Genomic DNA, 23908 nt, shown 5'->3' with positions numbered 1-23908 from the left:
TATTAATCTCCAGTGCAGAATCTGAATGTCTAGCTATGTCTTTTATAAAAAGACAAAGATTCACACTAAAATACTTTAATAGGATTAAAAATAAAAATAATTTTAAGATTCATATTTTTAGTGCATCAGTACCCCAGTGAATCTAGTAATTATGGATTAAATGCAATTTGTATTTCACTGCAGTTTACTACCAAAAAGAGAAGATAGTCATATGCACTTGATAAGTAAGAGAAGTAAAAAGAACAAAATATTTTAAGCAACAATTTGAACCACCAAAGCAAACAAAGACAAAGCAGCTACAATTACCAAAGAAGGTTTAAGCAATACCAACCAAAAAATACCTCTCCTACTCTATTGTTAAAATAACCATATTCCTCAGCCTAGTGCAGAAAAACCACTGCAATATAACACTTCATTATACTAAACAGACTCTTGCAGGACAACAAAGTCTTGAGTTAAAGGCCTAACTTTAGATTCAGAATCTATCCAGCCACTAACAAGATCTGAGAAACAAAATGTGTGAAGAAGTCTGAATGTATATGTATGACCTCAAAATCGGAAAATATAAAGGGAATTAGCTAATTAATTAACTGTACAACTGTAAATTATTTTTCATGAAAAACAGGCTAGATATCAAAAGACTTCACAAAACAATCAAGTTGACAAAAATGCCTAGTAAAAATTATAAAAAAAAGCCCCATAAATGAACCTTAAATAATAAATGGGAATTTTACAGTATTACCTAAACTTTTTCTTGATAAGCTCAAAAATCTCCATTGAAGAGCTATTTATATGGCTCAGACATGAATGCATACACAGCGAAATCTCATAAAGCTAAACAGAAATGTCAATATCCAAGATTCAGTAGACTGTCATAATCAGCCTTTTTAAAGCAATTGGCTAACAAAAACAGTTGAACATGCTAGTTTTTTAATAGTAGAGAAGACAGCAATAGTGATTTGAAACCATGAAAAAGCCAAAGTAAAAGAGTAGAAAACGGTTTCTATCTGTCAAGCAGCAGATGCTACAGCCTATAACCTTGAGCAGCTCTGTGAGCTCAAAATGTCATTCCAGAGGGACTGCATAACTGTAATTACCACTTCTGTTATGAACTTGATATACAAAATGTTCTATGCAACACAGCCAAATTCTGCTAAGCTTAATGACCAGTTCATCCAAAATTCACAAATTAGTTGCTTTAGATTCAGCAGCAAAGGATAAGAAAAATTAATGGAATGGCATAGGCTAAGGACTGCAACTCCTTAAGAAGAGATTATGAATGTGCAGTATTCCAGAATAGTATTATCAGATACAATCATCAGAAGAAAGTAAAATCCTAATAGCAAATCCTATTAAGTGGGAAAACAGTCTGTCCAGAGAAATGCTTCAACTCCTGCCACTACTTTAGCACTCAGGAAAAAGAGTGTTTTTATGAAGAAGCCTGCAATAGCAAGGGTTCCATGTCACAGGACTATTTTCTGTAACCAAATTATTACCAGGCCTTTTTTTGAATTTTGTCAGAAGCAATCCACCCAATGCCCATATAGATTTGTTTATCCACCTTAGAATATGAAGGGCTTGTAATAATCACACATAAAAAGATGAGTTTCCCTGTCTGAAATGTAACTTTCAGGTTCACTATAAAATATTTTCCATTTGGTTAATGGCAATCCCTTATTATTGAAAGTTGTAAAAAACAAAAACAACAACATTACATTTTATATATACAAACAATGAAAAAGATATTATTATATATTTTTATAAAACCCCATAGCATTAGATAAAAAGAAAATATTGGTTTTTTTGTAATTTTAGCTACTCTATTCAGTAGATTTATTAGAGCAAGAGAACAGGGCCTAAACCAAATACCAGATAAAGGTCTTTAGTTCTGACCATTATCTTAGCCAATAAAATGTGACCTTGAAAACACTTCTAAAAATTAAGATAATAAATCTGAAGACCCAAACCAATATCCAAAAAACCCAGTGCTTTCTAATTTTACTGACTGATTTTTCCAGAGCATGTAGAACTCGAGCAGATACAATCTGTATTTTCCATGTGGTTGCACAGGATGTGCTGTATAAATGGTTATAGAACAGAACAGGGGAAAAGATCAATTATGCCACTGATCTGTCTTATGATAGCGAGGATGCCAAACAGAGACATGTGGGACAGAAAACTTTCAGTAATCCAATCACAAAATGCTACTGGACTGCTATAAGCATCCTTTATTTCACTTAGTGTATGCAGTTTTCTACACAGATCGGTCAAAGCCAGATCTGCTAGTCAATTTTGTCAAGCTTTTGCAAAACTTTAGTTAATTAGAAATAAAGGAGAGAGGGATATAGATGCTTTATGGGGTTGTACAAAAATTAGTAGAAAACAAGGAATTCAGACAAACATTTTTTTTCCTCTACACTGTCCCCATTCTTTTTAAGTCAGAGTAGAGAAAAATATTTAGTATTGCATTTAATGAATTTTATATTCTCAGGCATGGCTTAGAACTGTTATTTCACTTCAAACTGACAACTTATTTTAAAGCATTGTTTTAAAAAAGCCTCTCTCTACTGTAACAACAGTTAAAATGTCCAATTACATAAATGCATACAAAACTCCACTTAAAATACATCTTTAAAATGGCTTGAAGGCAAATCTATGGTGAGTAGATTTCTCTCCACAGATTCAACCTTTGCCACACCTCAATTTTTAATAAAGTTTTTAAAGAGAAATCTGTAATTGGTGTAACTGCCAAATGCTTTCATGCATCCTGTGTCAAAAGCAAAAACATGCAATGTTCCAGTCTGAAGACCAAACTCAAAATTTTTACAATTACAAGACGAAGAAGGCTTTATTTTAATTTTAAACAGAACTTCTGTAGACCAAAAGAAACTTAAGTTCCAATTATCGTTGTTTTTTAAATAGTACCAGAGATCTTGAAAAATGAAGAATTTATTTCTTGAACTATGTGTGAAATTGAATATATGTTAAACACTCTCCATTCATTACAAATCTTTTTTCCTCTTTTCTTTTTCCCCACTCGCTCTACCACGCTTCCTAATATGTCTTTCAATTAAATAAGCATGCAGAACACTGAACAGAAGAAAAGAATGTTACAGATCATTGAAAACAGCACCAAGAGATAGAGTAAGAAACCAAGTAGTATTCTTTCAACTTTAGAGCAAGACCAAGGTCAGCAGGTTTTGCTGGCTCTAGCTCTGAATGGGTGTGAATTGCTACCTTTATGGTGAACCACTACCAGAAATTAGATGGGAAAGACATTTTAAAGTGTAAGATGCCATTCTGGCTGCAACATGGTAATAATCAGTAACTGCAAATAAACACAATAGGCTCACTATGAAACCCTAAAGGGAAACCGAAACACATGGTGCAGAAACAACGGGATAGGGCCAGTCTATCCCAGTTCATTTCAAATAAAACAGGAAAGTATGATCAGGACTGAAGATTCTCTCAGAAAAATTATCATATTTTGTACTTTAAGCCTTAAAAATATACACAACTACTTCTATTTAATTAAAAAAATAACAATCAAACAAACAATAACCTGTTCTTTGTGGATGTGATGAGGACAAAAATTAACAGGCGCAAAAATGTAGGCCTTGAACACACAGAAATTTAGGTTAGATCTTTAGGGGGAAAGAAAAAGCCAAAAGTTGTAGAGTCATCACCTCTAAAGACTTCTGTGGGCACATCACATACATATTTGTCAAGAATAATAAAAGTATGGCTGAGCTTTGGGGTAAAGTATCAATTAGATTATCCTTCCAACTCTATCTCCCACAACTTCTCACAACTGCCATAACTTCTACACTCAGCTGGGGAAATGACACAGGGAGAAAAAGGTAAAGAACTATTATAAATATGAGTCTTGAAATCCTTTAAAACTAATCAGGGCAAACTAAGATATCACAGAAGCTTGCCTTACAATATTTTTATAGGAGTTCAGCATCATTTTTAGTAGACTCAAGCCCAAAAAAATACTTCCACCTGAAGAAAGTTTATATCTAAACAGATCTCTTCCCTGTGTCAGATTTAGCAGTAATGACAAACTACCTGCAGAAAAACAGTTACTCCAATTGCCTATCAGTGGTTTAACTAAGCTTCTAAGCCACCCACCTGAAAGCTCAAAAATAAACATTATCCTCTATGAGAAATGCTTTTAGTATTTCAAATCCAATGTTCTCTATGTGTTTCAGTCACAAAAAAATCTGTAACAGAAAGCCAAGTAGTATATTTCAAAGTGAATTACTCTGATTCCTTTAATTTTTTTAATTGTTTAACCAACCTCAAATTTGTATAAGATATATAAAAAGCATTGCAAGGACTGGGAACAGAAAATACCTGTATGTTAATACAATTATATTATCTCAAATGCTGTGAAAAGAGTAAATTATTATTTGTCTTATTATGCATACAGTGTCCAAGAGAACAGTCCTTCTCCAGTGTCTTGTTGCTACTTCACAGTCAAGAATTTTTTTTTACTTCACTTTTAATAAAGGTACTCTTTAGCACCCAAATTCCAATCATAAAAGTAGGCTTTTCAAATCTAATTAGCTTCTAAGTGTGAGCTATGGGGGAAAGTTGCAGTGTTGTTATTCATTACATTTTCAAATCAGACATTCCAATTTTCTATTTATCTCCTCATTTATGAAGGCTGTCAGGAATGTCCATAATATAGAAAACGTACAGCAAGATTAAAGCAAAACAACAGGAATGTTTAGAACTTCTCAATAATCTGGCAGAGAATACAGTTTCTTTAGTTATAATTAAGAATATTTTACTATATAGGACGATGTGTTTTAGCAATTTAAGAACTTGCATATATTCTAAATACAGCTTTAATGTAGTATTTCACAATCAACACAGAAATTTATAACAATGTTTCCCAGTTTCCCTGGTTATTTTCTCTGCTAGTATCAAGTCCTTCAGAAACATCTAATATCTTAACTCAGTCTTCTTCTTCCTGTAAAGTCATCGCCACCTCTTCCAGGCTCATACAACTGATCCAGATACCTCTAATCATGCAGACTTTATGCATACTTTTCTATGTAGTCAACACTTAAAATATAAATTAATAAAAAAATAAAATCAATGTCTTCACCAAGAATACTTTCCTTCCTTAAGATTTATCTCCAACATCTCAAGTTCTTGTAATTTTGAAGTACTTTTCAAGTAATCAAGTTTTTTATTAAAAAATTGTTTGAGAGTTTCTTCTCTCTAGTCCTTTACCCCTCTTTCTGGACAACCATGTCAACAAATACACACACAAAGCGCGGAGAAAACAGGAAACTGAGACATGAGTTGATTTTATCTCCCTTGATACACATTTTAACCCCACTACATTAGCTTTTCTCTTGCAGTGTTCACTTTGAAACAATTCAGTGTGTGTTCAACCATTTCTCCAACTTCCAAAAAAAAGCTGTGTCAATCTTACCAGTCTTTTATAAAACATCTTCAGTTCACTCTACACATTTAACGTCCATCATCTTTACCTGTTACCACTATGCTTATGGACAGTGGTGTGAACAGCAATGTCCCACAGCACAAGATCCTGCACTCATTTCAATTCACAAAATTTTCCTAAGAACAGTTTTAAAACATTATTTCCAAACTACTTACTGTAAGTACAAGTTTCATTTCTCACATACAGATTTTTTCCTCATTATATATATTATTTAAACTATTACAGCTTTGGACACGAAGGTCATAGGGCAAGAAGAGTCAGATTTTAGCTCTAACATATGCTACACAGAACCATACAATGTATAAAACCCCGGGAAAAAAACAAGTTACACTTTATTTTAAGCTTGCATTTCAAGTGAAGCAAGAACTTACAATATTGTAATAGTTTCTGTAAAGATGCAGTCATAGATATGCTGTGTCTACATAAAGCCAAGGGTTTGTCTGTATGAGCAGTCCATTGTGTTAAAAGAAAAATATTAAACAGGAATGAAAAATGACAGCAAAAAGATCCAGAAGACTGAGATGTGTTAGTTTAAATCAGTTAAAAAGGAAAACACTGAATAACAAGTTTTACAGAGGAGAAATACCTGCTTCAACTGTAATACCAAACAAATGGACAAACAAAGAAGCATTTCCATCCTTTTATGCACCACCTCCACAGCAGGACTGGGAAACTTTCTAAAATGTAGTTGTACATATCCATTTTAATTTGCTGTTATTTACTTGTTAGGAAAAGGATCTCACTTAAAAGAAAGATTATTTCAGCTATCTTGGTAGCACAGCTGGTACTCCACATGAAAGTGTCAACAAAAGTTGCAGTGCCAGCACATCGCAGCAAGAGAGAATCAAGTGTCAAACATTAAACACATTTTATTAAGAAAACCTAATAAGTTAAAGTTTTGAAAATAAGTTAATTATAGCAGCAGAAGGGCAACACGTTGACTGCTTACTCATTCCAGAAAAAGTGGAAAAGGTAATGGATGCCTAGAATGAAGGTATTCATTTTTCACCATGACACCCAAGGGATTTATTTCAGTGATCATATTCCTTATCTTAGTAAGACCAGAGTCACACCATTATTTAGATACTTAAATAAGAATTTTACATACTAACTTTGGCTTAGTAAAATCATAGAATATTGTGAGTTGGAAAAGACATTGAGTCCAACTCCCAACTCCACACAGGGCAATCTAAAAGTCAAACCATATGCACAAAAACATTGTCCATACGTCTCCTGAACACCTACAGGCTTGGGGCAATGACCACTTCCCTGGGTACCTCGTTGTGTGCCCAACCACTCTCTCAGTTAGGGTCTCTTCCCTAATATCACATCTGAACTCCCTCTGAAGTAGATTTCAGCCATTCCTTCCTTCTTGTCACCGGACACAAGTGGGAAGACATCCCTGTTGTTTTACATCTTTGGCCTATAAGCCTTAATAACCTACATAGTTATTTAAAGAAAAACAAAACAAGCAAAACACAAAAATTTTGACCATTGCTCTCTTTGTCTGAGCTGCTAGTTCAGAGAAAGAATCAACTATAAAAACTGTTCCTTCCTTCTCCTCCACCAATTTATCTTTTTAAGTGTTGACTACATAGAAAAGTATGCATAAAGTCTGAATGATTGGAGGTGTCTGGATCAGTTGTATGAGCCTGGAAGAGGTGGAAATGACTTTAGGAGTCCTCCCTGCAATACCAACAGATGTTAAAAAAAACCCACAAAACAAACAAACAAACAAAAAAAAAACACCCCAAAAAAAAACCACTCTACAGTTTGGTTAAAAGCTAACTCCTTCCATAACTGCAGTTATAGTGACACTGTAAAGAGAGACTACTGGGTGGCCTAGCACTTGGTGTGCAAAAGCCCAGCCTGAAATCTAGGGCAACCTAGGAAGAGAGGTGTAGGGAGCTCGAGCAGCATTGAAATCTGGAAAAGGCAAGTATGTACACCACACATTTTTGCACACTTCCCTATTTAAACACAAAAGTTGGTGAAGATAAGCTGTTGATATAAATTTCAATTAAAACTGCTCCTTCCTCCGCGTCTCTCTTACCCAGAGGACAGCTCGAAGAGAGTACCATCACCTGCACCTGCACTCACACACACCTGCTGCCATCACTTTCTTACTGGTTTTTAACGCTGGGCATTTCGCTCCGTTGGCACCACAAACAGGGGTCTAACTTCCATCTCCCGGGGCTCCTCGCCCCGCTCGGCTGCCAGGCCCCCCGGCCCACCGCAGAGGGCGGCCCAGCCCCGCCCGGCGCGGTGGGGCCGTGCCCCTCTGTGCTCAGACCCGGCCATGTCAGGGCCCACGGCAGGGGCCTGGGCACGGACAGCGCGCCGGGCACCGCCATCCCGCCGCTGCTCCCTGCGCTGCCGCTGCCCTGGAGACGCCACCGCCGCCGCCGGCATCACCTCCCGAGCAGGGCAGGGGCACCGCCTGCCCGGCGCGCCCCGCCCCGCCCCGCCGGCGCCCCGCTCGGGGCCGGGGAGGGAGAGGGGCCGGCGGAGCGCGGGGGGCAGGCGGGGGGCGCCGGGCGGACGGGGACACGGGGACTCCGGAGAGGGAGGCAGCGCGACAGGGCACCCCCGCCGGGCGCGATGGCGAAAGAAGCGAACGTCTCTACCTCCTTCTTTTTCTGTCCTCCCCCGAGCTGTCCGCAGAGGAGGAGCAGGAGCAGCAGCAGCAGGGGGAGGCAGCCCCCGGCCGGCAGGTGCGGCAGCCGCCACGCTGCCCCGGCACCCAGCGCCATGTTCCGCCCCCGCCGGCGGCACCTGCCGCACCGCCACGCTGAGCCGGGCCGTGCCCGGCCAATCGCAGCGCCCCGCGGCGCGGCGCCGCCTGGGAAATGTAGTTCTGCGGGGACTGCGGGGCCAGGTCGCGCTCGGCTCTGCGCGGGTGCCGCGGGCAGCGCTGGGGCCCTGCCCGCCGGGGGTCTCTGCGCTGCCCGCCGGGGGGCTCAGCCACACTGGGGGGCTCTGCCCTGCCCGCCCGGGGGGCTCAGCCACACCGGGGGGCTCTGCCCTGCCCGCCCCGGGGGGTTCAGCCACACCGGGGGGCTCTGCCCTGCCCGCCCGGGGGCTCTGCCCTGCCCGGGCTCGCAGCTTCACCGCTGCTCCCGGCTGCGTGCAGCACACCGTGCAATCCTGGATCGGGATTGTAAAACAAGACAGGATAAAACACCAAAAAAAAAAAAAACCCGCCAAAAAGCGACCCAAACTATAAAGACTTCTTTCTTATACGTTTATGCGCATACACTTTTCAGATTTCATTACGCACACACAAAGCCATCTCTGCAGAAAATAATATTAATACAATATGCCGATACAATTAATTCGAATTTAAATCCCAGAGTATTAACTGTGCAGCTCTAAATTGATATTCTGATTCACGACACAGTCCTCAAATCAGTGATTCTGTATTTCTTGAAAGTGCACACTGCAGTGCACAGGATAGGTAATGTTAAATTAATGAGCGCAGACTTCCCTTTTTTTCTTCTAGAATTCCAAGTACACTCTATGCTACATTAGTTACTTACACACAGCTGTGCTGAAGACTCAGAAAGAACTATTCATTTCTTTGGAGATCTTGCTGTAGCACTAGAAAGTTTTGTGCACTTTATAATAAAACACCACCATGAAATAGAAAGCTGAGGCCCCAAGAATGTATACAAAAATATCGCCGTTTTTTGGGCAGAGAATTTTTAGGTGGTATTATTGTTATATCAGATGCTACTCTGATGGCACAGCTGACATCTGAGCACCTAGCAGTTAAAACATTAAATATGCCATTTTTCTCTCTTCAGTTATATTTGCAACATATCTTTCAGAAGTTATATCTATCCCTAGAAATAGTGGAATGTATTCAAATACTCTACCAAACAATGAGTTCAAGAGAGTTCAGACTATTTGTTGTCCACATCCATCGGATTCTGACTACTGCTGGGCAATAATAACAACCATAAAATGGTATGCAACCATGACATTGGATTACCGAGATTCCTAAGACCTCTTCTCTAAAGAGACAGGATATATGTATTGATCAGATGTGTGTGTTTTCAAAACCACCATTTCCCCTTGTCTTTATTTAGGTAGGAGATAAAAATTCAATGGAAACTTTGCACTGGAACAAGAGAGGCATATGTTAATTAGTGTGCTAAAAAACCATTTCATTAGAAAATATCAGGCCACTCTTGCTAAATCTAGAAGGTGATTTAACTGGAACCTTGTTTGAAAAACTCTTGGTATCCTCCTGAGCCAAATAAACCATGAACCCTTCAGACTGTCACTGTATGAAAAGAGCATTAAAACTACTGAGAACATGAAAATGACTGGGAGCTCTTCATTCCTTGAAAAGACTACAAAACTCATTTGACACAAATTTCTTACACTTATTTTTAATCAATAATCTCAATTCTCAATCACCTGAAGTCCATACCTTGAGCAGGAACAGCAACGTGGACAGTTTTATTTCTTTTCTGTTCAGAGTTTCATATAAACCAGAACTTTCCCTGGCTGGTTTTATCTAGCTCACTGGATGAAGAAGACTTCATACAATTGATGCAGTAACCAGGAAGTATTTGCAGACAAAAAGTGACCCAGGGAACCTGTAACTGCAAAGTGTTTTCCCACGTGTGTAATACTCCATGGTGATAGAACGAAGCTCACGGATTGCGTGTGCAGCCACAGCTGCTGCTACATGCTGTGTATGAACACGGACCTGGTATGTAAGGAAGGCCTTAAATGAAAGGAAGACATCTCTTTATCCTTTCTGCAAGGAATGACAGAGGAAGGAGTATAAGCCTGGAAAGATGTGCAGTGCTAGAGAAGGTGAAATTAATGCAAAGATTATGTGAAATCTGACTGGTTTACATTTGCTGTGTTATTGTTCTTGAGAGTTACCTCTGTTAACAGAGTAATGAGGGGAATTTCTAACTTACCTTAGAAAATAGAACTTTTTTGGGTGCTGAACTGCAAATGCAATGAAAATAACCTTAGGACAACATGGGAAGTAGAGTTTGGGTAAAAGTCTTCTAAAGGCTTAATAAAGAAAAAAATGTGAACTATGCATGTCTTGCGAACTTAAATTTTCCTGTGAGATGAGTTAAATAAAAGCATTGAAAAGCTTCCTGTGAGGTGGAAAACTGCCTTTCTTAGTATCACACGAGCCCTCCTAAGACTTGCTAGAATAACCAGAGAGGAGCTGTGGGAATTGCCTAGAGGAGGTATCAGAGGAAAAACAAAAGCAGCGTGAGGCTCAGATAGCAGAGTTCAGGAGCAGACAATGGAGTGAGGATACCTAAAACAACAGCAAATGAAAAGAAGTAGTAAGCAGGTGCCTCATATGTGGCTCTGGAGACAAGGAATGATGTGAAGCTTGGCTAGGGAGAAAGAAATGATAAGCAGCTAACATGAACATGAGAAGTCAACAGATCACTAACAGATCAGATCAGACCTTGCAATCCAGAAACATTTAAAAATTTTAAAGACTGAAGACAGCTGCATGAAGGGGAAACATTAGCCTAACACTTCCCTAGGAGAAAAAAAAAAAAAAATCATGAACTGTTTAAAAGCATTTTAGTAATGCTTTGAAAATAAGTTATTTCTATCTTGTGCATACTTTTTTTTTATAAGAATATTTAGTTATTGATTCATGAGTGAAGAGAATCAGCTCTCACAGAACCAGAAACATCCAAAGGTTTATAGGTGGAACTCAAGCCAGCTTTTTTTTTTCTTGTAAAGTAGTCTCCTTAAATTTAAATCTGACCTTTGTTATCTACCATCAAGTCCTGACAGAAGATTTAAAGTAATTAGTGTCAGCCATATACAGGCATGTAAATTGAAAGTTACTGCTCTGATTTTCAGATATTGTAATTTTCCAGATTTAACTGGAAATTTTTCCACGACCCTAAAAATATTTTCTGCAGCAGTACAGCATTACAAGCTCCAAAATGACAAATTTATTCAGGCACTTTGATTTTATGAAGCCTATCTATGGAATATTTACTTACAGTAGCAACCTGGCACAAAGAGAGAAATGTCATGTGAAGCTTATATGCTTCAGCTTCATGGAAAGAGGAATTGCATTTGCCAAATACTAGTTAACATTTAACTGACATGAAATGATACAGTTTGATCATTTTACTGAACTGTGACAAACTATATTAGCTCTGGGAATGCTTATATGTTTCCTTAAAACTAACGATGCTTTTCATTAAACCTGCAAATATATATAAAAAACTGATTAATTTCATCATGAACTGGGACTAAAATAAATAATGTGTCAGAACTTTCTGCAAGAAATTCAGAGTTCTGTTCTAATTCTCGCATCTGAAATTTGTAGAGATAATAAACTTGCAAAGTCATTCAAGTTAGTATAATCCTGCTTTTAAGGAGATAGGTCTGGTGTTTAGGTGATGATACAAATGAAATGTCAAAGGTGGTAGTAAGGGCTTCTTCAAGAGAATATATTACAAACTTCTGGACAAACACAATTTCTTAAGGAAAATCTTTTACTACTTTTATATGGTCATTTAACAGTCACAAGTCAGAAGCTGCAAACTTTAATGTTGAAAAATGGAATTTGTCTTACAATAAAATTTAAAGATATCCTCTTTTGGCTTTCACCTGTCAACCTTCAGAGAGCCCTTTTTCATTCAAGCCCCATTGATCTCTCCCTACCCAATGAGCCACATCACATCCAATTCAGGTCTGAAGGGTGGTGTACTGAGTTATATATTCTCTTTCTGCTGTTGAAGATGAAGCGTGCACAACAAAACTTAAGAGCTGCTGAATGAAGCTGCCTCCCAGAGAGGCAAGTTGCCATTAATCAGTTGCTGTTGTTAATAGGACTATTACTTCTCACAGATGTGCTTTTCAGGATACTGAGACTTTTGGCATTGCACAGATCTTGATGCATGCCATTGAAAAAAAACCTGCTCATGCAAATAGTTGGCAGTAGTATAGCAATTGCTGATTTCTGTTATGAGCTTTGTTTACTCCCCATAAATAAGATAAAATTGCCTAGCTACCTGTCAGCCATCCCAAGTTATCAGTTTATGGAGTGACCTATTTTACCACTCCTTTTTTTTTTTTTTGGTGGGGGGAAGGAGCAGGGGGAAAGAAGAAAAGAAAAAGGGAAAAAAGGGGGAAAAGGAGAAAAAGGGGGGAAAGGGAGAAAAAGGGGAAAAGGGGGAAAGGAAAAAATAATTTTAAAAAAAGAAAAAAGAAAAAAAAGGAGCATTCACCCAGGCTGGTAATACTGAAAAATACCATCCTAAATTGAAACCAGACTAACAATTTTTGTCATAACGTTTTGTTCCTGAACGAGACACACCAATCTCTTCCTTGGGAATACAGCTATAGTAGTTGCAACAAAGCACACTGTGTTTGCTTTTGCAAATAATTTAATAGCATGCTTTATACCCCTCATATATAAGATAAGTACTATGAAGCCAGATTGACTGGAAAAGCTCATATCAACTTCACTATGGTTTTTTAATGACATTTAGTTTTAGTAAACTTCTTATTTGTGTATACATTTGTAGTGATGCAAAAATTTCTATCATCCTATTTCACTGACTTTAGCAAGGAATCCATGAAATATTGGGCAAAGAATTAATAGTTGGATTTAAATATTCAACATGAAATCATTTACATCTACACCAACACTGCATACATTTTAATTTTTTTTTGGTTTGTAAATTTTCCTTTTGCTCTGTTCATAAATTACTTTCATAATATTATGATGAATGCATTGCATGTTATCTTGGATAAACAGACACATACAGAATAGAATAATCCATATAGTCAGGGAAACTAAACCAGCAATCTAAGCATAAAAAGAATTTTCTTAGGGTATATATTATATTTAACAGTTTAAACTTTTATGTGGATGTATGCTTAAGGTACCTATCATGTCAGGCTAATTTCACCATTATCACAGCAAAGGAAAAAAAAATTGCACTCTTTACTAAGTGCTTTAATGGGAATCTTAAATTGAGTCATCTCTCTCAGTTAGGGGGTATTCAAAAATAAGAAATGCAAGTGTTCTTTAGCCCTTATTAATATGATGGTTTAATCACAATTTAGGGGTTAGAAGCATGAAAAGGATAGAGTATCTTGAAAAATAAATCTTAGCAGTCTAATTAATCTAATCATCACAAATTATATTCTCCATCAGTACCATATATTCTAGTATACATAGATATACAAGATGTGTAATTTATAACTAGTCCAATATACAATCTATTTTCTATGTTACTGAACTGTCACTACCTCAAGTAACATGAGGTGAGTTAGGGTCTGTTGACCTTTTTGGACAATGCTTTTTTGAAGACACTTATGGGAGCCAAATCAGCATTGTAGTGTAGGAATATATCCAGGCTGAAAATGTAAAACATTTTAAACTTTTGGTGGGTTGACCTTGGCTTGACTGTTACTGTCATTGTCCTCCACAGCTATAGCAAACAGCTCAAGGGTCAAAATAAGAGCAGGAAGAGATCACTCAACTGTTCCTGCCACAGGCAAAACAGACTAGACTTAAGGAAATTAGTTCAATTTATTACCAATTCAATCAGAGTACAGTAATGAGAAATAAAATCAACTCTTAAAAATACTTCCTTGCTGTCCCTCCCTTCTTCCTGGGCTCAACTTCACTCCTGAATTATTCTGCTTCTTCCCTCCAGTGTCACAGGGTGACAGGGAATGGGGGCTGCAGTCAGATCTTCCCATGTTGTTTCTGCCACTCCTTCCTCCCCCAGAGGAGGACCTCTCACACTATTCCCCTGCCTTAGCACGGGGGCCCTCCCATAGGAGACCATCTTCCACCAGCTTCTCCAACCTGAATCCTTCCCACACGCTGCAGTTATTCACAAACTGCTCCAGTGTGGGTCCCTCCCATGTGGTCACAAGTTCCTGCCACCAAACTTACTCAGCTACAGGCTCCTCTCCCCATTGGTCCACAGATCCTGTTTATTCAGGATCTTGCTTCTTTGGGCGTCCACATGCTCTGCCAAGGGGTCCTCTAGGGGCTGCAGGTGGATCTCTGCTCCACTGTGGATTTCTGTGAGCTGCAGGGGCACAGCTGCCTCACTGTGGTTTGTTCCCAGATGAAAAGATAAATCAAGAAAAAAGTCATACTTGGTTTAAAAGCCATTTAAACATCAGGTTACACAAAATGTCTTCAACCTCTGCTAGGCTCTAGGGGGACAATCTTTCAGCTAATTGTTTAATACATATCCATATAAATATTAGTACCCAGAGCAAAGAGATTCAGCTCTGGATTAGGAAATGCAAATCAGCTTCAGGAACACCAGCAGCAAAGCTAACAAGAGATTAGCATGGAAGCTGCAAAGCTAACAGGGGATTACCTTTCAGAAGAGCTTACTAGTTTTTCATCATGAACAAAAAATATAACAAAAAAGATGAGAACAAGTATAACTATATAGCAAAAACATTCAGGTAAAATTACTAAACTGTTCCTGTAGTTAATACATGGCACTATATTTCTAAGCACAGGCTTGAACATACACTTCACACTAGACCTTGTACCGCCATAAGGTGCAAGTCAAGGGCTTTTTAAAGCAAGGTACTTCAAATCAATTTCAAAGCCTCATTCACATTATTCAGATGCTGAGTTTCGAGCATGTTTCTGTCCAGAGATAGTTGGACTCCCATTGTAAAGAGGTAAAATGGTTTTGAGAATATCAGACATACCCAACCTAACTCTCATACTCTTACCTGCTCTGTTTTCCTATTAAGTTATTGGTTTGATCTGCTTTTTAAATTTTGAACTGTCAATAATTACATGGTTTCTCTTCTGGAAGTAACAGGAAAGTTATAACACTGAAAGATAATCTGAAAAATAATTGCAGTGAACTTCAGGTCCTTTCCTAACCAACAACAAAACTGCAGTCCCTTAGAAAGTTAAAGATTGCAAGAAATACCTGCATACGCTAGCAAATGAATTAGGAAGTCTTCTCTTTGTGAAGCTGGGAGTATAGCTAAAGCATAATAAAAATTATTAATATCTTAATTTGTTACAGCCTGTCCCTACCATAGTGGATACATATGAAACATTGTACATATTCATTTCTTTCTAAGCCAACTATTTTGTTCCTAACTGCATGAGGAGTTAAGTTACTTCATATGTGTAATGAAAGGCACATACATTTTTAAACACTAAGTATTTAAATTTCAAGGTCTTGATCCCAGTCTTGTCTCAGACTGCAGACAAAGCAAGTAGAGCACCATGCTGTATCCCACTCAGTAAAGTTCATGTATACATCTCTGATCATCTGGACTAAATCTACATTGAAGCATTTGCTCTTCACAAGTATTTCAATGAGTCATATCTGTTACAGGTGAATTAGCAGCAGCATGAAAGGATATTGAAGTAAATCTGTGAGCATAGTTCTCCAAAGACCTTTAACACAATGCAAAAGGCAAATTGCTTACCTCCCCTATTTAGAAGGCTGTTGTTACATTGAAATTGGACAGGTGTAAATTAAAATTATCCACACAAATTTACTTGAGATGCTAGATTAATTAAATTTTCCAACTGAATTATGCTGACATAATATTTTGTGACATGCATATTGCAGATTATTTCACTGTTGGGTAAGTCAGTCTCAAACTATTCATTTTTGAAACCCTGACATTATTATGCCTGCCTTAAACTGAAGAGTGTGTTTGTGATGGTGTCACACCTGAATGGTGCAGGTTAAGGAGGAGATGGATCTGTTTGCCAACATATCTTCCCTCTGCTGCTATAGATACCTAGCCTTCAAGACAAGTGTGATGGCATACTTTACCCAGAATTCTGTGCTTATTTCTACTAAAACATTAAATAATACCTGCAACTTTTGAACTGCAGCACTACCTTTAACATATAAAAGCATAATCTTTAAGTAAAAAAAAAAAAGACATTGAATTTCCTGTGGAACACATAAAGTTGCTCCAACTATCCTTATGGCAGTTCTGTGGGTTGCAAGCATCTCAATATTGTAGGCTTTTCTGAGTGATTCTGAGAAAACAATTTCAGGCTGATGGCAATTAAGCCGCCAATACCAAAATCACCTGTTTCTACTTAACTATAATATATCTGCTACAGTTACAACCCTCTAGCACAATTATCACAGAATATGGTGTCAGCAATACCAGAAAACAGCAATTATTTAAGAGAAAGCTGAAGATTTAGCTTTTTAATTCCCTTAACATATGGTTAGTGAAGATTTCAGAGTCTGTTTTCAGAGTTTGAAGTCTCCTATATGCTACTAAATAGTCTTGACTTAAATAAAGCTGTGAGTACTTTGCATGTTATGCTCTGAGTGTTCAAGTTCATCTTCCTCCCACCTTTTTGCCCTCCCCCATGACACTCCTGAAGGATAGAGTCAATAATGCCACAGATTGTATGTTCTGGAAAATTCTTCCACCTACACAGTATTAGGAACAGACTCACAAATTTTTTTCCATTATTAAAAATACAATAAGCACTTGTTTTAGAAAGACTATAATTTCTCCCTGAACCTTCAGGTTCAGCTGGGTAGTTTAGATTCCTTCTCAGGAAAGAACAGGGGCACCTACGTTTGACAAGTAACTTTGTCATGCTACTTACTAAGTCTCAGTAACTTACTGCAGTACCAGCAGTTGGATAGCCAGATTCAGAAGTAGCCTGTAAAAATGTCATTCTCATGGTTGCTAGTTTGGGGAGCAAGATAAAATACTGATCCTAAAGACTTTACCAGATCTGAATGCTGTATTTTTCTTTTTCTTTAGACGGTGTAATATTCTCTTAAATTACTCTCAAATTAGTTTGAAACAGAAATTCTGACCTTTTAGAAGTCCAAATGTATATATAAGAAAAAAGGAATGTGTGTGAGTGCTTCTCTCTAGTAGTAACTTGGACAACGCTTTCTAGTGTCTTCAAAAAAGGCAGGGCTTCTAGATTTTAACAATGTTGGATACAAATCCCCCACATACACATGATCATAGCTGACTAGATACAAGTAATGGACCTAGGAAGTGTTTTTAATATGCTTTCTTTTTTTTTCTTCCAGGTGCTTAAAGTCAAGTGATTTTTTTTGTTTGTTTGTATTTGTTTTCTTTGCTTGGTTTGGTTTTCAGTTTGTTTGTTCTACCATACATGACAATGGATTTTCAATCATTTGTGTTAGATTGCAACCTGTACATGATACTCAGTAAGTTACTTGCAACAAATATAGCACTATTTCCTTTTTGGCCTATTGACCTCTGAGATCAGACTCTCAGATAGTATAAAACTTCTGCTCTGGAAGATTTTCTCCCCACTTTTGTTTAGTTTTCACTCCTAATTGCTGTGTTTAGATTTGCTCCCTGGTTGTGAATTTCTTGTTTTCAGAGAGTAAAGCCCACTTGGTCAGCTTAGGAAGTTATAAGGGATCAGAAAAACTACAAACTTCTGTGCCCTCTGCAAATATGTTCTTCACCTGTTAGTCATATTGCTAATAATGGAGCTATTTTTATTTTCCCAGTTTCTTTTTTTTTTCTTTTTCCCTGTTATTCATGTTGCACGTCAGCTGATGACTGCTGTCACTTACCCCCTAAGGTCAGTGTTAAACCACCGGTTAAACCACCACAGCCAGGCAGATGCGTGGATGTTTGCCCACTTGGTTAGTAAAACTTAAAGGGAGAAAAAATTGCTATTCCAGCTTTCTGTGATATTCTGAACTGCAAATGCTATACACTAGGCCAATCAAGTGTACCATTACTAACAGTAACCACACAATTATGCTTGTGTTCACCCATGTGCGTTACCTGCATGCAAAGCTGTGGCTGAGAGTTTGACCTAGTGCCTAGGGTAGTCTGCTTTCTAGGTGTGTTGCACCTTGGGTCCTCATCCTTCTCCTTGGTAACGTTAGGCAAAAACCATTTCCCCTGTTTCATTGCTACCAACCTATAATGTCAATCATTCACAGATTTTGTGCAGAACTAGTTTCTAATGCCAAATCAATGTCTTTGGCAGAACTGCTATGGGTAATTCATCCACTCCTACTTGTTGTTGGATTCACGGTAGAAGTATCTTGATCTGTTTTATATTAGCACTTCTTCCAAGAGAGGTAACACATTGTTATGAGATCAGCTCTTTATCGATTCCTCTGTGGCCATTTTGTTTATCCAAGTGCTTCCAGGGGATTTCCAATACTATGGGATTTACAATGACTCCCACTGATTCTTCTTGTGGTGAAAATACTTCGAGGATTATCTACCAGAAGTGGTACAGCCTGAGTTCATCAGATCAAGTACATGGTACAGTTCCAGGTACACAGGGCAGTGCAGGCACTTTAGTTCATTGGTGCCCCTGACATTTTTTCCTGAGACCACTGCCACCTCTACATTGAGAAAGTCAGAGTACCTCATTGCTCAAAAAAAACACATTAGCAAGGCAATGTATTTAAACTGTGTACCTATTATCATCCACATAGACACATACCTTAATCTACACTTGCATCATAGTGTGGGTTTGGCTTTTCATTACCTATGTGATAATTGAACAGAATTTGGGTGAGACTGAAATGCTGATGGTGAAAGATGTCTTTACTACAGGCTTTTTATACAATTACTTGCTATACAATCTAAATCTCAGTGTGTCGGGATTCTGCAAACAATGCTATGCATGTGGTTTTTCTGTTGGTATTTCCCGATTTGTATGCTTGCTTCAATTTCCAGTCCCAGTGGTGTCTTGATATGTTTTTATTTGAATGTTTCACATGAAAAATGCAAAACATATGAAAGTACAACCAGTTGCTTTCTCAATCTATTTAGTTACTTCTTGAACACATTTCTGGTGATACAGGCACACACATGCTACATTTGTACCTTGGTTTTGTTGATAAGATTTTTAAAACTTTTTCTCGGTTGTTGAAATTCTCTATTAAGTATTGCAATACAGAGAATATTGCAAGAGAAAAATAATCAACACTGTGTGTTTTTCTGTCTTCAGAAACTGTTGATAAGAAGGTACAGAAAAAGAAAAACAGGCAATTTTCATCCCAGATGGACTTTAAAAAACTGGGATGACAATCATAAAATTGCAAATGTCTTTTGTGACATCAAGGAAACTGACAATGACAGTAGTTACAAACTTAATCAAAATGTTTGTGATTTTTAATTATGGAGGATCTTATATATCTACATGGATTCTATTCAGCTTTTGATGAAATTGTGAATAAAGGTAACTGTAAATCTAATAAATTTGGTCTTTTGACAGTTTTTTTGATACAAGTACATTTTGAACAATTTAAGTAGCTTTAAGGAAGTAGATCAAGAGCAGCTACATCTCATGTATCAGAATAATAAAGAGTCATCAAATCAGAATGCTTCTAGTGGTGCTCTGCTGAGAGCAGCAAAATGCTACTATTGGGCATTTTTGTTACTGTTCTAGCACAAAAAGACTCTTTAGACATACTGCTGACAAAACTTGGAGACTGTTTTGTTAATGTCTGTTATCATCAACAATCTTTTGAATCACTTAGATCACATAGCAGGCGTAAGATATTCAAGAGCACAATGTTTTATGCATCTATAAAAAATAATTTCAGTCCTTGGTCATGGACAGGGGAATCCTCAAAAAGGATTTACAAGAGAAAAACAGTTCACAGTAACCTCAGCATAACCCAATCCTTGGCTGTAAACAAAGAAGTGGGGACTTAATCTCTCAGGGTGATGTTCCTGACTGCATTGTTGGAATACTTCATATTCTATTGCTTTTCATGTTTAACAAATTGGAGAAGGCAGAGGAAAGAATCAAAAATCACTGAGTCCTGAGAAAATGCCTTGGAGGAAGAGACTTAAAAACAATCTGTTTAGCATGCCAAAAAGAAGATTGAAGGGTGGCTTGACACAATGCATAAGTATTTCCTTGAGAAGCAGATACCTGGCATCAAAGATCTTTCTATTTTAGCAAAGAAAAGCTTTAATGAACCATAATAACTAGGATCCAGACAAAGTCAAGGTAGAAAGAGGACATGAATTTTTTAAAAGAAGGATGTTTGTGCACTGACTCAAACTGATGGAAAGAGACAGAATCTAACTGTTGATTTTTGGTACAAGACCAAATGTCCTTTTAAAAAGTAAACACTTGGCATCAATTGAAATTCAGTTGCAGATATCATACATAAGGTCACAGCAGATGACATAATGCTCCCTTCTGGCCTTAAACAAAAGTAAAAAAATACCTGTATGAGTATAAAGTATCAGAACTACAAAGCAGAACCACATTTGCATTCACTAGTGTGTTTCAGGATAGACGCTAATAATTAGTTTCATTAGGAGATGCTAATAATATGCATCTTATTCTTTGGGACTTGAACTCTACAATCAGATGTCTGAGTAGAGCATTATTGCAAACAAAGCTACTTAATTCATGTAGTGTAATCAACTCAAATGATGGTAATACATATTAATTTGGAGTCTTGATGTGGTGAGGACAAAATCTGAGCAGCAATAGCCCAACTCAGGAAATTATAGTTCTACTTCTGTCCCAACAAGAGCAATTCACTGGTATTCTTCATCAAGTGACCAAGCAGATAAACAGTAGGTGAGGTTTTAGCACAGATATTCTGCTAGCGATATGGCTGCTCCTGCTCCTTATGCACATCCTACCTGCTAGAGCACTCTCTTCAGCAGAAGAAATTAAAGGTGTGTGTAAAGGGCCAAGTCCTTTGGAAAGGAATTTCATGCAGCTATTTGAGAGCCCAGAAATACTTAATAGGTTATGAGTGACTGTACTACAGTGTGGACAGGTCTTCTGCATCAGGAGGTTGTCATCAGCAATGCCTGGCTCCCACCTAACTCACCATGTTATGTACCCTTCACCACAAGAGCATGCCAAACTAATCAATGGTAATCAGTCTAAACTGTCCAAAACCTTAATTTAAAGGCTGCATATTAAGTCCTTCTTCTTCATTAGATTAATCAACTCTGTGCTGTTCTTTTGCCTCTAATTTTAATTTATATGTAAAAACGTAAGAATTGTTCCAACTACTTGTGTGATTTAGCCATATAAGAAAAAGCCATAAGAAAATCAAAACCTTAGCAAAACCTTTTATTTTTTTTTATTTGTAGTAGACAATAAAACCTTGACTGGGTATCTTACCTTATACTATCCTATAATACTGGCACATATGGACTAGGAAAGAATAGCTAGAAATATTTGCCAATTGTAAGAAAATTGAGGTACATTTGATTCCAATTGTAATTAATGCAAAACAATATTAGCTTATTTACATATTTTCTTAAGGAATAAAGGTTAATTTTATTAATAGAATGCACTATACTTTGCAGAGAAAAGAATTAGTGCAAGAAATTAGCAAAGTCAAAAATAATATGACAATATTTTTCTCTACCTAAAACCTCAGGTGTCCTTAAGTCATAATACCTAGAAAAAGATTTTTCATTAATAGATTTATTGGATTTAAAATGTGCTGATTTATGTGCCTGAAGCTTCCAGGCACATAAAAATATCTTACCTAGTGATTATGTTTTTTTGGCAAATATTTATTCACTGCATCATTGTAATCCTGAATGAAGAATAGAAGTGGTAACCATCTCATTAAGAAGTCCTGTACAGAAAAAGAAAATTTAAAAAACTGCAGTGTCGGTATCTCCAAAACAAAACACAAAGACAAAAACATAGTATTCCTTATTAGGGATATGTGTTACATAATTCCTTAACAGGAATTGAGTTTATTTGAAAGACTTTTAAGTGGGTATTCCTGTGTCTGTATGGTGAGGTCCAGAACATTTTGATATCAGAAAGAAGTGCAAGACTTCATAAGTAGACTTTGATGAGACACTTCACGACCAGAATTAAAGGGCTCACAATCAATATCTAAATTACATGTTAATGACTAAGCTTAAAGGCTTCACAGTACAGAAACTGAGGGAAGGAATTTGCCCTTGGAAATAAGTTGAGACATTGCTTATTTTGATTCTATGTAATTACTATTAACTTGGGTTTTTTCTAAGCAATGCCTCAAGGGCAAATGAGTAAATCAAGTCTGTTTTGATAATTTGCATACAAGGTACCTTCTTAATTGTATTTAACCATAAAGCCCGGGCACTTGGATGCTGCTCGGGTAATTGATCTCCAAAGTGCATCTCCTATGTTCTCTCCTCTACATATTTCAAGTTGACATAGGTGGCTTACAAGAAGCTTTCTTCTTCTCTCGCTTCACTTTTGGGGCAGTCTCACAATTCTTGAAATGTAGAAAAGGAGAAATCCCTGTGATTCACCAAGTCCAAAGGCTACAATTAGACAATGTCATTATTCAAGCCTCACAGCTGGCTCTGGATGAAGAGAAAAAGTTGATTCCGCTTTCTCTCTGCATACATCTGCATAATTTATGAGTACAGTATGGCCCTTTGTGAGATAATATATATCTTTCTTTTGGCAAGAAAACCATCCTTCCTGGTTTAGCAGCATCTTTGAAGGTACTTGCCAGTGGCAAAAGGAGTTGTAGCTCTTAAGGCATGATCACAATGATCACTGTAATTACCAGTGAGCATGCTGGGGCCCTAACAAGACTGATTCTGGATTGTCAAGTCTTCACTGGAAAATTGTATAATCCTTGTTTCAACATTAATAAAGATACTTCTAACTCAGGACTTTACATCATTGCACACACACTGTGATGGTTCAATTGTTGGCATATATAAAATAACTTATTTTCTCCTCTAAAACCAATGGATTAATCTCTCTGAATGCACACTGCAAAAGGCACATGTCAAGTGTGCCTTTATCAGGAGACATATGAGTACTCAATGAGTATCCATATCCATATCAGGATATGAGTACTCATTGAGTAACATCTTTGATAACTCAAGTGAAGCCAAGTGGGGAAAACTCTTTCTTTACAAGGATAGGTTGCCAGACTGCTAAGCACCTTCTTTTGTTACATACTGTTGCCCAATAAATCCTTTATATTCTTGAAACAACATAAGAGTTGCCCTGGAGGTGACTAAGTTTCAGTCTCAAGTAGGCTTTTAGCTGCTTCACCTGACTTTTACGGCAAGTTACAAAACTTTTCCAATAAAGAGATTCCTCCTAGTGTTAAGCCCTTTTTTCTTCTTTTTTTTCTCTTTCTTCCATTTTTGTCCTTAGTTTTTGCATTTCTAGATAAGACAATCAGAGGCTTCTCTGCACTCCAGGTTTTGATTTTGTCACTCAGCCCTATAACAGCATGGTGCTACGAAGTAAAGGTTTCTTCAACATTTGCAGAAATATAAACTGTGACTGTTTAATCTAAACAACCCTGATAACACAGGCTTCTAATTATGTCAAATATATAATTTTTGCTGGATATATAATACAACTTGTTCACTACTCTAAATGGATTACTATATTCTTAAAAATATTCTTTTTTTAACCATTCGCAGTGCTGTTCC

At 37.4% G+C, this 23908-nt stretch overlaps 1 protein-coding gene across 2 annotated transcripts in view; it reads right to left on the bottom strand.

Annotated features, from left to right (window-relative positions):
* TUSC3 (tumor suppressor candidate 3) overlaps nucleotides 1-8291 on the bottom strand; it is a 110845-nt gene extending 102554 nt beyond the window's left edge. The window contains exon 1 of one of the 2 annotated variants that reach the window (XM_012573477.5): nucleotides 8110-8291. In XM_012573477.5, coding sequence (XP_012428931.4) covers nucleotides 8110-8235 — 126 coding nt within the window. In that variant the 5' untranslated portion in view covers nucleotides 8236-8291. 2 annotated transcript variants of the gene reach the window in all.
* Nucleotides 8292-23908: the final 15617 nt, after the last annotated feature.

This window comes from Taeniopygia guttata, chromosome 4 (genome assembly GCF_048771995.1).
Source record: "Taeniopygia guttata chromosome 4, bTaeGut7.mat, whole genome shotgun sequence".
NCBI lineage: Eukaryota > Metazoa > Chordata > Aves > Passeriformes > Estrildidae > Taeniopygia > Taeniopygia guttata.
The sequence above is the reverse complement of the archived record's forward strand: the minus strand, read 5'-3'. Positions and strand labels throughout refer to the sequence as shown.